The sequence below is a fragment of the Camellia sinensis genome, chromosome 11 (assembly GCF_055761805.1).
Source record: "Camellia sinensis isolate YWXY chromosome 11, ASM5576180v1, whole genome shotgun sequence".
NCBI lineage: Eukaryota > Viridiplantae > Streptophyta > Magnoliopsida > Ericales > Theaceae > Camellia > Camellia sinensis.
This window is the reverse complement of record NC_138971.1, coordinates 120,192,668-120,207,217: the sequence shown is the minus strand read 5'-3', so window position 1 is coordinate 120,207,217 and position 14,550 is coordinate 120,192,668. Positions and strand designations below refer to the sequence as shown.

Sequence of the window (14,550 nt, the reverse complement as noted above, 5' to 3'; positions counted from 1 at the left end):
CCATTCAAGGGTTTCAAAAATGCGCAATATTTTAACTTCCAAATAGGGAACGCATTCCGTCAACCAAACAATATCTTAGTAATCTTGTCCAAAAATTCATAACCCATTACCATCCATTAAGTTTCCCGTTTGAGTTAGATAATTTAAGTCAGAGTAAGGACATGCTCTTGAAACAATATCTATTACGCAAGTTTGAACAACTAAATAGTACAAATAGAAGGAAATAAGGTTACAACACATGAGATTCACATATGAAGATAGGCACAAGTAGCTCTAGGCATATTCAAGTAGTTAAGGGAATAAATTCGCACATGAATATAATTTCCAGATTTGCATAAGTGTGAGCACCATCAAAGGATTAAAATAAAATACATAAACCTATTACACATGAAATATCATATAGAGACATGATCATAAATTAATAACCATATTCATGAACACAAGAGTATAAAACACTAATGAAAACAGAATTTCCAGATTCAGTACTACCTAAAGATTATACTCAAAAGGGCTATTTCAGATTTTTCCAGAGCTCGACCTTCCTATGGTTCGTAGGGAATTTTATATAGTTTTCAGAACATTTTTTGGAAATGGAATAGCTTTTCCAGATTTGTAGTTATTTCAGAAATTCTCCAGCTTTGTCCAGATTCATCGACCGTTACGAAAATTAGATTTTCTCACAAACCGCTTACTCGTTTTCAATGAAACCAATTTTCCTTGAAAGATAACTCCTCAAGAAAGATTTTGACATAAAATGGAGTCCAGAATATTTTTATACATTTTTCTACAATTTTCGTAAGACGGCCGTAAAATAGATTTTTTTTGGCACAGTTCTTGAAAATAGAAAGTTGGTGAGAAAAGAGGTCAGCTAGGGAAATTTTCCACTTATCTTGTGATGAAAACATGCTAAATAATATGTATTAAACTCATAAATTTAAGGTGAAGGTGTGCCTTTGAAAATTTTGAGAGATTGATAGAAAAAATGTAGTCTTATACCGATTAAGAGAAATAGAAAAAGGGTAGAATCAAGGCTCAACTCCTTTCATTTTTGACACAGGAAAACCATTATAACACATCTGAAAATACCATTTTAAACTTCTAGTAACATGAATTTGAAAAAGGAAAATGGAAGAGAGAGTTGTGTTGTGGCTTCCTTGAGGGTTATTGGAATTGCTAGAAAACTTTTTCTTCCTTTCCTCTCTTCTACCAAGCTCACCCTCCTTCATTTCTTCTCTCTTAACTGAATATAGTGTGTATAAGTGTTGTTCTTGTATGTAAAATGCTAGGGGAGGGGTTGTTTATATAATAAATTTGGTGCAAAAGGTCCTAAATGCCCCTTGGTTGGAATTGAATTAGATAGTTTGGATTTAGTTTGAATTCAACGGAATAGTGGAGGATTAAAGGTCTTAATTAGGTTCCTAAATATGATCTAGTTAGGGTTTTCCTCCTAATCAAACCAACCTAGTTGCTTATAGACATGTATATAAAAGTTTGTACCAAGTCAAAGATTTTTCTTCCTTAAATCATGGAAAATTGTCTCATAGTAGATTCATTACACCTACAATGGTGATGGCTAGCCATGTGATGGTGAATTGATAGACTTATTTTATATATATATTTTTTTTGTGTACAATTGTTGAAATTTGTAAAATAAAATATTTTTTTAAAAAAAGATTTTAGGATACAAGTGTATATATAAATATATAATGGTACTTTTTTGGGGTCAATAAAAATGTGAGGGCTTGGGCTCAATTAAAGTATTTATTTCAAGTGTAGAGTTAATAAATTAGTGTTAGGAAAAATAATTCGGTTTGTATTATCTTGCTTTGAATTTAAAGGTAAATAACCGAACGAAAACTGTGAAAATCAGAAGTTAAGGTTTAGAGCGATTAATCTAAAATTTGAGAGTTAAATAATTAATATTAGAGTAGTAGAAATGATTTCTAAGCTTCCAGGGTCGATTAGGGTTTGTATGGGTTCGTTTGTGATGCGTTTTCTGTTCTAGGATTTAATTGTGAATAATCAACGAATTAAGGGCTTTGTTATAATAACTCAAAATTTAGGGACCTAATAAGGTTTATAAAAGTTAGGGGTCTCACAATAACTGTATTAGAAAATTACATAATATTTATTAGAAAATTACATAATATTTATTATAAAAATATATAATATATATCATAAAAATATATGGGTTGTTTTGGCAACATGCATAAAAAAGCTAAAAATCAATTTTTAACCCATTTTTGGTCATATCACCTCTTACATAAAACAGTGAAAAAGGTTAAAAAATCAATTTTTAACCATCTTTTCAAAACAACTCATAATATGATACATACGCTTTGAGAGATGTATGCTTCTATATTTATTAACAAACTAGTGGAGTTTGGTTTAGGGAAGGTGTTTGGCAAGATGGGTTTTGGGTTTTGGGGTTTTTTTTTTTTTTTTTTTTTAAGATTAAAATTCACAAAATGATAAAATATGTTAAAATAGTTTTTTTTTTAAAAAAAAATATGATATCAAATTCGTAATCATTTCATTTTTCACTCATAAACATTATATCTAACTATAAAAAAATGTAACTATCTTTTCAAACATAACTATTTTAGCCTACTAAAATAGTCAATTTGCTAAAAAAGTGTTTGGTGACTTAAGCCTCGTTTGGTTTTAGATTTTTTGCTAAAAAAAATACAAAAATACAAAATTGGCTACATAAGCTAATAAGTGCCTGTTTGGCACAGTTTAAAAATAACTTAACTTAGCTTTTGGCTTAAATTAAACTGATTCTAAGTATTTAGTGTAGCTTAATAGGTGTAGGTTATAGCTTTTTATAAGTGGAAAATGAACTTTTTGGTTGAGTGGGGGAGGAGGTGATTGTTTTTTCAGCTTAAGTGGCAAGTTGAATATCAAAGACTTAAATGCCCTTCACACTTTCAAGTTATTACAAGTGTACCAACTATATAAACAAAACACACTCATTTTTTCCCTCTCATAAAAGGAGAAAGGTAATTTCCGATGGAGAGAAGCGATTTCCGGTGATGGAAAGCGTGATGATGAGGGGTTAACACAGCACATCATCCATGTCTGACGCCTTCACCTTATAACCCAACATAGCAAGGAGCTCATCAACATCTCTCTCTCTCTCAATTGAGAGGTAAAATCTAACCATTGCAATTGATCTAAAACCCTAGGGCTGCCGCAATCGTGATCTGCTTGGCCACGATTTCTCTTCTCTCTCTCTCTCACGATTAATCTGAAACCCTAGCGTCGCTGCGTTCACGATCTATCCTATCGCGATTGCGATCTACTCCGTCGCGATCTCTCTTTTCTCTCTTTCTTTCGTGTTAATCGCGGTGGCTTAGGGGGTCGTTCCGATGCTGGTATAATTTCACAACTACACCAAACAGGTTAACCGTTTATGTTTGAAGCTATAATTTATATTCTGTGAAGTCACAATCTATAATTATTTTCCTACAACTCTACAAAGCGGGACTAAAATGTTACATCCAAACTATAATCATTATATTTTTTTTCTCACAAAAATAAAAAAAATCAAACCAAATAGATTACTTATTTTAAGAAATGGATTAAAAGACATTTCTTAACTTTTAACTAACTTTCTCTCTCACAAAAAAAACCAACAAGCTAAAACCAAAATAAAAAAAATAAATTTTTAACCCCCCTTTCAAAACCCCTAAAAAACACCAAGTCAAAAAAATGTAAACAAGCTAAAAAAGCCAAATGTAGGCATAAGTAGTCGAAACCGGCTCTCCTCGACGAAGCGAGCTTTACAAAGAGTCAGAGCTCTCTCTCTCTCTCTCTCTCTCTGCGCTTCCAATGGCAGTGACGAAGAGTTCGAAACCGATCTTTCTCAAATTTTCACTTCTCTGCTTTCTCTCTATCCTCTCTTCGGCACTCGCGATCACGCCCTGGTACTCTCTCTTTCGCTCGTTTTATATTCACTTCATAAACCCTAATTCACTGTTGTTCGGTTTGTTATATAGCTACAATTTAGGTTCTTCTAAGCTGTAATTTAGGGTAATTGGTCTCTTCACTAAAAACCGAAGTTCACTCACATAATTTCACTATATTTTTCTCAAGATGTGGTTGAAAAACAAAGCAGAGAAGTGGATCTTTGTATTTTGACGTCATAGAATTGTATTTATTTGATTCGTTTTGGGCAGGACTGGTGATGGTTATACCATTAATGGTCGGGTGAAGATTCCAACTCCAGGTAAGCTGCTTTTCCTCCCCCTCTCTCGTTCTCTCTCTAAAAACAAAAAAGTTTATTTTTTGCCTAGCTTTGGTGGTTTTTGGGTTGGGTTCTGATTTGATTCAAATTTTGATCATATGGTTATTTGAAATTGATTTTTTCACATGCTTAGTGTAAGCTGGATATGATATAGGCTGGTTATTTTAGTTGTATGTTGTGTTAATTGAACTTAGTCGCAATGGTTGATGAAGCCTTAACAGTGGGTGTTGCTGCAATTCTACACGGTTTGTAATAGTACAATAGGAACTGTTGTGGTTAGTCTCATTGATGTTGAGCTAGAATCTCGCTTTGAGAGATGAATAGTTACAAACTATGCATTCTTGGGAGTTAGGTATTCATATTACTTTAATTGATGATGTTATATTGTACCCTAAGAAGCAGAGAGTAGGGGCGTTCATGGGTTGAGTCGGTTCAGGTTTGTCATTGGCCCACTATCCGAACTGACTCTGTCAGGCTAGAGATTTCTTCATCCGCTTTCGACCACACCATCTTCGAAACTGATTTTGGCAGGTCGGATTTCAGTTGGGCGAGTGAGTTGGACAAATTTGGAAGACCTTATTCTTTTCTCTTTCAAACCCTAATCCATACATGCATATATCCATATATTGACTATTGATTTTTGACCAAAGCCGCCTTCTTCAACCTCCTTTGCATTCAAAGTCACCCATACAATAACTTTTTGGTTTGTATGAGAGGGTGAGTGTGAGGGGAGAGGAGGGGTTTCGTGGGTGCAGTGTTGAGGATTAAAAATTTAGCAAATAGGAGTGTTTGAAAGAGTAAAGAAGAGATCAAACCGAGAGAGAGAGACAGAGAAGTTGAATGATAGAGACAAATTGTGAAGAGAAGGCTATGAATGAGCCGAATGAATGAAAGTCTGAGAATAATTTTTTTAATAAAAAATAATGTAATTATGACACTTAAACACTAGGTTTGAGATGGGCCCTAGGCTGGCAACCCACTTTTTTGAAAATATAATTATGATGACTTCTCTTCTTTTTAAAAGTTTTATTGGACAGTGTACAGATCAACTTTTGAGAAGATATAAATATAAAATTAACTCAGTCGGTTCAGATTTGACGGTAAATGCCTTAGAAAACCGAGACTCCATCGGCACACAAAAAAATCTTGAACTTTCTAACTGCAGCCAATCGTTTACTCCCTCAAAGTCGTCCATTGCATGATTTTTCGAGTCAGGTTGATCAATTACGCTGGGTGACGGTTTCTTGAACACCCTTAACAGACAAAGAAATTGACATGTGACATGACATAAATATAGTTGTGTATTTTATGTGTGAATAGTTCAAAGTTAATAAAAATATCTAACGGAACATGAATTTCTAAAGTTTAATTGTTCAAAGAATGATGGATTAATAGGTATAAATCTATATGTTTTATTAGATTCAAGTTATTTTGCTTAAACTTGTAATGTGTTTATGTGTGTGATGGAAATATTTCCAAGTCTAAATTTTTATAAGAAATAACACACCATGTTTTTAGAGGTGTCGGTGCTTTTTAGAATGCACCATTTAGGTGCCTAGGCCAAGAAGGAAGGCTTAGGCACGTTGAGGTCATTGGCACACACCGTAGGACTCTAGGAGATTTGTGGCTTGGATGCTAGAGATGGAGGTGCTATGCCCTGAGGACCTGCGGTACTGCTGTATTGGCTAGTCTTATTGATTGAGAGTGCGTTATTGAGCTCCCATATGGAATTTCAAGGATCGAAACTATTCCTAGCAATTTGATTATGTTATGCCATATCTTGACAGAATCTCTAAGTAGCCATATAGTTGGGTAATCACATGACTAACCTTCTATAATAGAAAACAATTCTTTCTCATATCACAAGTTTTACATACATCATCTTTTAAAGAGGTGTTCCCTGAGCTCAACTTTGAGCTCTTTTGCCTCTCTCTTAGCCAAGCAACAGCTCTAGAATGCTAGAGGGGCTACTTTTTACTTGATAAGTTGTGTGATGTAGCAAAACTTTTCTATCAACTGATAAGATTGCTGCATTTTACCAAAAGTAGTTTTTTTTTTTTTTTTTGTATATTTGTTTATAAATAAATAAGTGCTCTCTTTTATCAATTTTTTTCTATGATAATTTACTTTCATGATGATTAATTATTATTATTTTTTTGGGTAGGTCTTGGTGCAAAAGGATTTGGTGTTCTGGCAAAACTATCAAATATTCGGGTCATCCTCAATGGTGGCGAGAGGGTCACTTTCCTCAGGCCTGATGGATATTTTTCATTGTATCCTTGCAGCTTCATGTTATGCATTGGCATTTCATTCATGATATATTTTACTTATCTTGCTTATGTTGTATAACTCTGCATTCTTTTCTCTTTCTATATTTGAAATTTGTTATGTTGTTTTACAAGTCGTTCTTTTGTGCTGTTTTTTTTTAATTCTTGGTCACACATTTTTTGGCGTTTTGGAGATTGATAGTAGTTTGAAGTTGTCAAAATTGATATCCTATTGCTTCGATTTGTGAATTGCAATTTATAGATAAACTTTTTGATAATTGAGTGACATTTTAGATAATGGCTTCACTAGGTGTAGATATAAAAACGAACCGAGTTATTCATGAATAGATCAAGCTCGTTTATTAATCGAGCTAAGCTCGAGAACATAAGGAAAATAAATTAATATTTAGTTTTAATATATCAAATAAATTTTCATTAATTTATTTTATTTTTTTATGAGTGTTACTATTAGCATCTCATCAATTATTTTGGACCCTCATTCCTTTGGATCCCAATTTATAAATTCTAAAACCCTTAAAATTTCTTTTTTCTCCCTAAATAATATCAAAATTATCATTGTAAAAACATTTAACCCATTCAATTGAATGCGCACACCCACACCCACACCCACACCCACACCCACACCCACACCCAAAAAGCCTCTCTCCTAAAAACCTTAACAAAATTCACGAAAGTGATTATTACTTCATCTCCACATACTTGTTCATGACTTGGAAAAATAAACGTAGGGTTTTTTGTTGTTGATTCAAACTTTCCTGTTTGTGGGTTTTGCGATCTTCACAAGTTTCGGTTATTTGTTCCCGAACAAATAAGAAATGTTCGTTACTTGTTCCCAAACAAATGAACAATGTTCGGGCCTGTATTTCTGAATTTCGGTCATATGTTTGGGAGTTCAGTCCAAAAAAAATGATGAATAATTTTTATTATTTTTGTCATTTTTTTTCAAGAAACTTATTCTTACAAGTCAATCTCCTCTAAGTTAAAAACATTATCAAAACTATGAACCTCTTCTGAGCTTTTATTGTTGTATTCCTCTCGTCTCATGGAGTTGTGGTTGCCGGAAAAACTTCCACTCATTGTCGTTGTCGGAGAAGTGTAAGTAATCAAATGGTTGCCACCGTTACTGTCAGAATATTGCTGTCAAAGGGTTTTCGAGGTTTTGAGGATAGGTAGGTTTTGAAGGTAAGATTTGGGGAAGATGGATGGGTGCTAATGGAGGTGGGTGCTCTTATAAACCCTAATTTATGATGTAGTGGGTGTATGGGTTTAATTGTGAGATGGGATGTTCCAAAATTATTGATGTCTTTTTTAGTAATTTCATTTGAGATTATTATTGTAATAAAAAAAATGAAAAAATGGAGGGTCCAAAATAATTGATGGGGTGCTAATAACAGCACTCTTTTTTATTTGTATTTGGTGTTTGTGTAAAATTGCACATTTAATTGATGAAATTTATTATTAATATAAGCATTCTTGTTCATTTTGCTCATAATTTTCTACTTTTAACTTTAGTAAGGCCTCGTTTGGGAACAGGCTAATTTAATAACTTTTTGGCTATTTGGCTAAAAAAGTAGGTAAAAAAAACTTATATGTTTGGGATGACTTTTTGGCTAATTACGAAAAGATGTGCAAAAAGTAGAGAGAAAAGAGAATCTTTGACTTTTTTGTATGAGTTGGCTTTTTGGCTAAAAAGATAACTTTTTGACTTTTTGGCTAAAAAGGTAAGTCCCCACACGGGGCCTAAGTAAAGTAATTTAAGATTATTAATTTTTTTGAAACTTGAGCTCATCTCGTTTATTTAATTGAGTTGGCTTGAGCTGAGCTCGAGCTTGATTATTTAAGCTCGACTTCAGCTCAAGCTCGATTAATTCTTAGTAAACAAAGTTGAACACTCAAAAGCTTGGCTTGGGTCAGCTCGTTTGCAGCCTTAGGTGTAGATAGGAATTTTCAACTTAAGACTTAAGCAGAATGGTTATTTTGGAGATTGATTATTTAATATAGCAGCCTGCCAGTTCCGTCTCTAAGAGGGAAGCAATGAGGAGCTATGCTATTGAGACTAAATAAGCTTGAAGAAATTTCCAAATAAATGGCATTGTGCATTGGAAAAGGTTGAGGTAAAAATATGAAGGCTGGCTGAGTACATTTTGTACACCGATGCATTGATAAAGAAGGGCAAACTTGACATCAACCGCTTCGTGTATATAGTGCCAAAAGTTAGCTCTGTACCCATTATCCTTCCCAGATCCCATTCAATGGGTACTAAATTGGGCATACTTTTTTTTTTAAATCAATGTATTATAAAGATGGATGTGCTACACATAAACTCTCTTTACTTATGTAAGAAAATTTTGGCAAAGGAGTAAACCTACTAATGTACACTGAATTGCTCAATCTAGCAGATGAAATTTGATGGTATTAAATATTAACTAGTTTTTTCATTTTTAGCTTTTTGGTGCTCTATGACTAGGGTCTCATAATCTTTTCTTTAGTGTGTCAAAGTTCGAGCTATGGAAGCATTATTAGGCTAGATTATTGAGGATTGTTTGTTTGATGTAGAACACTGTAGGAGGAGAAGAGAAGAGAGAGAAGGGGAACACAAGGACAACAATCCTAAACTCAAATGACCACAACCTTAATTTCGATAATATTAATAAAAAACTGCATAATACAAAGCTAACTTTAGTATTGAAAGCTAAAAACCGTAATCAAAATTAGAAACCAAGTCCTATATTTGGAAACTTAATCCCTTGTAAACTAAGAAGTTATTTATTAATAAGGCTCCTAACTAAACTATAATTAAGGATGAATAATCACAAATATTAAAATATGTAATTGTAAAATAAATTCAATTTGTATGCCTACTCAGAGCACGCACATTCCGCATCATTCTCCTTGACTAAGAAAAAGAACTTGACCTCGAGTTCCCTCTGAAATATTGAACTCTTCCATATTAGCAAACTAAGAAGTACGTATACTTCTAAAAATGTGATGTATCTGTGACGTATTTGTGGCGTGTCTGTGTTAAACACCGACACTCTTTGGACACTTCTACGACACGTGTTCGGCATTCTTCAAAATGTGTCTTATTTTAAGTTTTTTTTTTAAAGATCCAAACATTCTTTGGATACTTGGAGGACATAGACGTCTATCGTTTAAACACACGTGTCTATCGATTAGACACAAGTGAAACTAGTTATAAATTTTAACAAAACAACTTAAGATACAATAGTAAAACAAAAATCATATAAAATTATAAGAATTAGTATCATATTGCATTTTTTATTATCTTTGAATGATATATTCATATATATAATATATAATAAATATATAAATTATATATTTCATGTGTGTTCCCCACGTGTCGTGTCCCCCACGTGTCGTGTCTTACATTTTTTGAAAATTGACTTGTCAGCGTATTCGTGTCGCGTCGCGTGTATGTGTCCATGCTTCTTAACTAGCAAATTAAATACTTTGAATATGATGGTTCTTTGATTTTTGTCTGCAATTGAAGCTCATCTATAGTTCAAACTGTTTGTCGTCAATTTGTTGACGAGATCCAATAGATATGGGTTCATAATCCAAATGAAAGTATCTACACCAAGAAAATCAACCTGTTATAACCCATCAATAGAATTTGATAATTTGAGTGCATTTTCATGTTCAAGAGGCTCTTCCTTTGGTAAAACCATTTTCCCTGTGAGATTTTCTTGCATTTGAATCAGGGCTTCCTGGACTTCAATATCTTCTGAATTTTCTTTCAAAATAACATCACTCTTCTCGAGCATTACACCTATTTCCACTTGATCTTCGTCGTGCGCTTGGGAATTTAAGATGAGATCAGTTGAGGTGAAATAATTTCTTTTGGATGACATTGATCATGTTGTTAGATATACAATATGAGAGCATGTCTTGGAAAGTGGGCCATTTGGATGTAGTAATGGAAATGATTTAAAATGTCTATCGTCTTAAACTTGAACCTATGTCACATGGACTCGGGTGTCGGTTGCGGGTGCGTATCTAGAGGTCGAACTTATCAAATCTCAACTTTAAGAGTATGCGGACTTGGCAAAAAAAAGTTATATTTTTATATTTTTAATCTATTATGTGAGATAAAATGGTACTATATGTAACATACAGTGTCAAAAAGGTGTTTTATAGCAATTACACAATAAATGATACATATAAGATAGTGTTAAATACAAATATATGAAGTGTCCAATGTAAAGTATGGGACACATATCCCACATGCTTGTCTGAGTGTTGGGTGTCCGACATGGGTATTTGATTTATTTTGAAGAGTCCATGTAACATAAACCTGAACCATAATCTGTTGTTTATTTATTTTTTACTTCATTCAAACTATTTCGTGTTTTACCTTGTGACTGCAGTACTTTTCTAGAAATTGGTTCTAGAAACTACAATATTATCATATTTTCATAAATGATGTTACTGAAGCGTTAGGTACTCAATTTATAGTTCCTTAACCTTTATGGTCAAAGCCATAATGTCCCAGCAGGTACTCATCTTATTGAAGTGTCTGCGATTGGTTATTTCTTTTCTCCAGTGAGTTTCTCCTATCTGCATTCTCTTCTAATATTTGATTGCTAATTTATTATTTTCCAGATTTCACATAATTCTGTTCTTTCTTCTTCATTTTATGTCCAGGTTCGTGTTGATGTTAGTGCCAGAAACCCGGGTAAGGTTCAGGCAACACTCACAGAGATCAGGAGGAGTCTGAATGAGTTGGTTTTGGAGCCTTTGAAAGAGGAGCAGTATTATGAGGTAGCTTTGGCTTGGGTGTATGAGCCGTGTTTTAAATTTTTGTTGTTATTGTTGTCATTGACTTTGGGCAATGGTTGGTTCTGTAACTTCTGTTCCTTATCTTCTTTGTTGCAGATGAGGGAACCTTTCTCCATAATGTCTGTTGTGAAAAGCCCAATGGGTTTGATGATGGGTTTCATGGTGATCGTGGTGTTCCTAATGCCCAAGCTAGTAGAAAACATGGGTATGTACTCTATTACTTGGTTTTGGTGTTGCTTGTATTTGAAGCACGCCCTTGCTGTAGATTTAAACAAATCAAGTCTAAAAAAATGTGACAAATTGGGTTGTCTGAAAGGACAATGGATAAAAATATAAGGGTGAATTACACTTTGCATTGTTGCATTTTACATTTTAATTGTAAGAGTCAACCCCATACATTTTTGGTCATGTTACAAACTTGGAATGTGGCCCTTCTATTGGTTTGGTGTTAAATTGCCTAAAGGAAATTTTCATGTGACCTTTACATGAGCCATTGTCAAGGGAAAAAATGTGATTTTCTTCTCTATTTTTTCATGGTACTCTCTCTCTCTCTCTCTTAAACCCACCATCATCATTCATACATATCCTAGTTTAAGGGGTGGGGGCTAAGGAAGGGGTAGTAGTGGGTGGTGAGTTTAGAAAATGCAGGGGAAAATAGAGAAGAAGAATAAAAATGTAGTCATTATAGCATTATTTTTTAAAGTCACAATATTTGGGTACATAAAGTTCTGCCTCCCATATACTGGGTAATTACTGACCTAATCCTTAGGAGTTGTCTTAACAAGAGTGAGCAATAAAAATTTTAACTATTAGTCCGTATCTTGAGTTTCAAACCCATTTTTTTCTACATGGAAGTCATGGACCTGAGCAACTAAGAAGAATAAAAAAAAGTTGCACGTATAAGTACAAGTTATTATTTGCTCTTATATATGGAAATGCTATATATAATCTCAATTCTTATTGCAGTTTCTTCCTCTAGATGTACGTTATTAATGTGAATCCCATTGCCTTGTGTCTTGGAGTGAGAAAGTGGGATAAGAAATGAGATGGCCCCGTTTGGTAGAGCTGTGGAAAAGTGATTATAATTTATAGCCTAACAGCTTATAACTGTGAACATAAGCTGATTTTTGACTTATAAATTAAGCTTCTCCTCCCCCACTCAAAGAATAAGTTGATTTTTGACTTACAAAAAGCTATAAGTTGTATTATTAAGCTGAACCAAACACATCAAAATAGCTTAAATTAAGCTAAAAGCTGAAATAAACTGGAAATAAGCCCTACCAAACAGGGCCTATGTATTAGCATAGCTCTCTCTCTATATATTTACATGTTATTGAATCTTTTTGAAAAAGTTAAAATCATTAAAATTTGAAGGAAGAAAGAAAAGATATTTGAAAGAACTGGTTTGTAAGTTGCACGTACAAGTACAAGTTATTATTTGGTCTTATATATGGAAAATGCTATATATAGTATCAATTCTTATTGCGATTTCTTCCTCTGGCTATAAGTGAGTGGCTCTCATGTGCATTATTAATTTGAATCCCATTGCCTTGTAAAGTGGGATAAGAAATGAGATTATGTATAGCTGTTATATATATTTATATATTATTGAATCTTTTTGAAAAAGTGAAGATAATTAAAATTTGAAGGAAGAAAGAAGATATTTGAAAGAACTGGTATGTAAGTTGGACAGTATGAGCTTTATCTCTGCAACCCTCAAAACTCTAGGCTACATTCTCTCTGAATTGGCTCTTGCTTTCAAAGCATCAGTAGTTGGGATTTGCTGTTAATGAGCCATTTTCTCATTTAAATGCTGCAATGCAAGAAATGCCTTTTGGCACTTTCTGTTTACGCGAAGTCATGAACCTTTTTTAGAGTGCTCTAAAAAAATATGAAAAGATACAAAAAAAACTTAGGTACGTATGGCGCACAGACAGATACGAAACCTGTTTTTTCTTGTTCACATTGCCAATCCTCTTGCATGAAAGTTGATTGCTTTCACAATTTTGGTTGGTGGTGTTCAATCTTTTCTGTTTTACTGCTGATATCAATCTCTGTTTTTTGTCGGTGCAGATCCTGAAGAGATGAGGCGAGCACAAGAAGAGATGAGGAACCAGGGGGGTCTCGCAAGCCTGTTACCTGGAGGAGCTGCGAGGAGTTAAGAGATAAGATTTGAGGAACAATGCAATGCCTTAACTAGTGATGTTTGAAAGCTAAAAGATTGGTGAAAAATCTGGTTGAAGGACCTACTGGAGCTCAGCAAAAGCGGGTCCTGATTGTCCAATTTCTGACCCAAACAGTACATTTTTTTGGTTAGAAATTTTGGTTTTTAATGAGACAGCTGCTACTGGTTCTGGGATGAACCAGAATATAACACAAGTTGTTTACTTTTATAAGCTAGAGATCAGCTGTTTGTGGTCTAACATTTACAATAGTTTCTTGAACCTGTATTGTTTGTTCTGTCATCAACCATTTTGTTTTTGTGTTGTTTATTTGAAAAGGAAAGAAAAATGGTCTAGTCATTCTTCTCAATAAGCAAGTATTGCTGGGCTTTCTATTTTTTGTGACAGGTGCACTACGAGACATTAGCTCTACATTTGTCTTTAAATTAAAAATTTTGAAGGCGAAGTCATAAATTGAAATTTTAGAGGACTAAAATGACATGAAACATATTATCCATCATTAAATTTTTTGACCTTGAAATTCTGATTAGTCTTTGTTAGAATTTACCATCACCTACCACCACTACCACCTCACCTACTCTACTAAACTTAACCCACTACACCACTACCACCTCACCTACTCCACTAAACCTAACCCACTACACCACTATCACCATCCACTACACCTACATCTATATAAGGAACCATTTGTAATAGACAGAATATGTATCAATTCATCAATCAATAATACAATTCTCTATTTCTCTTTATACATTAAATTTCTACATGGTATCAGAGCCATAAGATTTAGGCCCGTATTTTGTTTTCTCACCGGCGGGCAGCAGGCCGGCAACCTTGCCTTCGCTGCCCGTTGGAATTTTGTACACATACCTTCACTTTCCTGCATCTTCCAACTTTCTTACAACTGTTGTCCCATAGATGGGCTTTATATCTACCAGTCCATCTATGCCTTGTGACACCTCTATACTGTGATATCCTCTGTCCAACCTATACTTTTTCTTTGTTCAAGTTTGATATTTCGACAACAACA

General features: G+C 33.9%; 1 protein-coding gene across 1 annotated transcript; it reads left to right on the top strand.

Annotated features, from left to right (window-relative positions):
- Positions 1-3,701: 3,701 nt before the first annotated feature.
- On the top strand, positions 3,702-13,869 carry LOC114269953 (ER membrane protein complex subunit 7 homolog). Its single transcript, XM_028211337.2, has 7 exons — positions 3,702-3,929; positions 4,182-4,231; positions 6,414-6,522; positions 11,037-11,100; positions 11,203-11,319; positions 11,434-11,542; positions 13,411-13,869. Exons 1-7 carry the CDS (start codon positions 3,835-3,837, stop codon positions 13,497-13,499), a joined length of 633 nt encoding a protein of 210 aa, XP_028067138.2. The 5' UTR covers positions 3,702-3,834; the 3' UTR covers positions 13,500-13,869.
- The last annotated feature ends 681 nt before the right edge of the window (positions 13,870-14,550 follow it).

Bases quoted from the DNA above. Each gene is read 5' to 3' on its own strand.
- LOC114269953 (XM_028211337.2), top strand. From the start codon at position 3,835: ATGGCAGTGACGAAGAGTTCGAAACCGATCTTTCTCAAATTTTCACTT. The intron at 3,930-4,181 runs GTACTCTCTCTT...CGTTTTGGGCAG, and splicing joins GCACTCGCGATCACGCCCTG to GACTGGTGATGGTTATACCA. The intron at 6,523-11,036 runs GTATCCTTGCAG...TTATGGTCAAAG, and splicing joins CCTGATGGATATTTTTCATT to CCATAATGTCCCAGCAGGTA.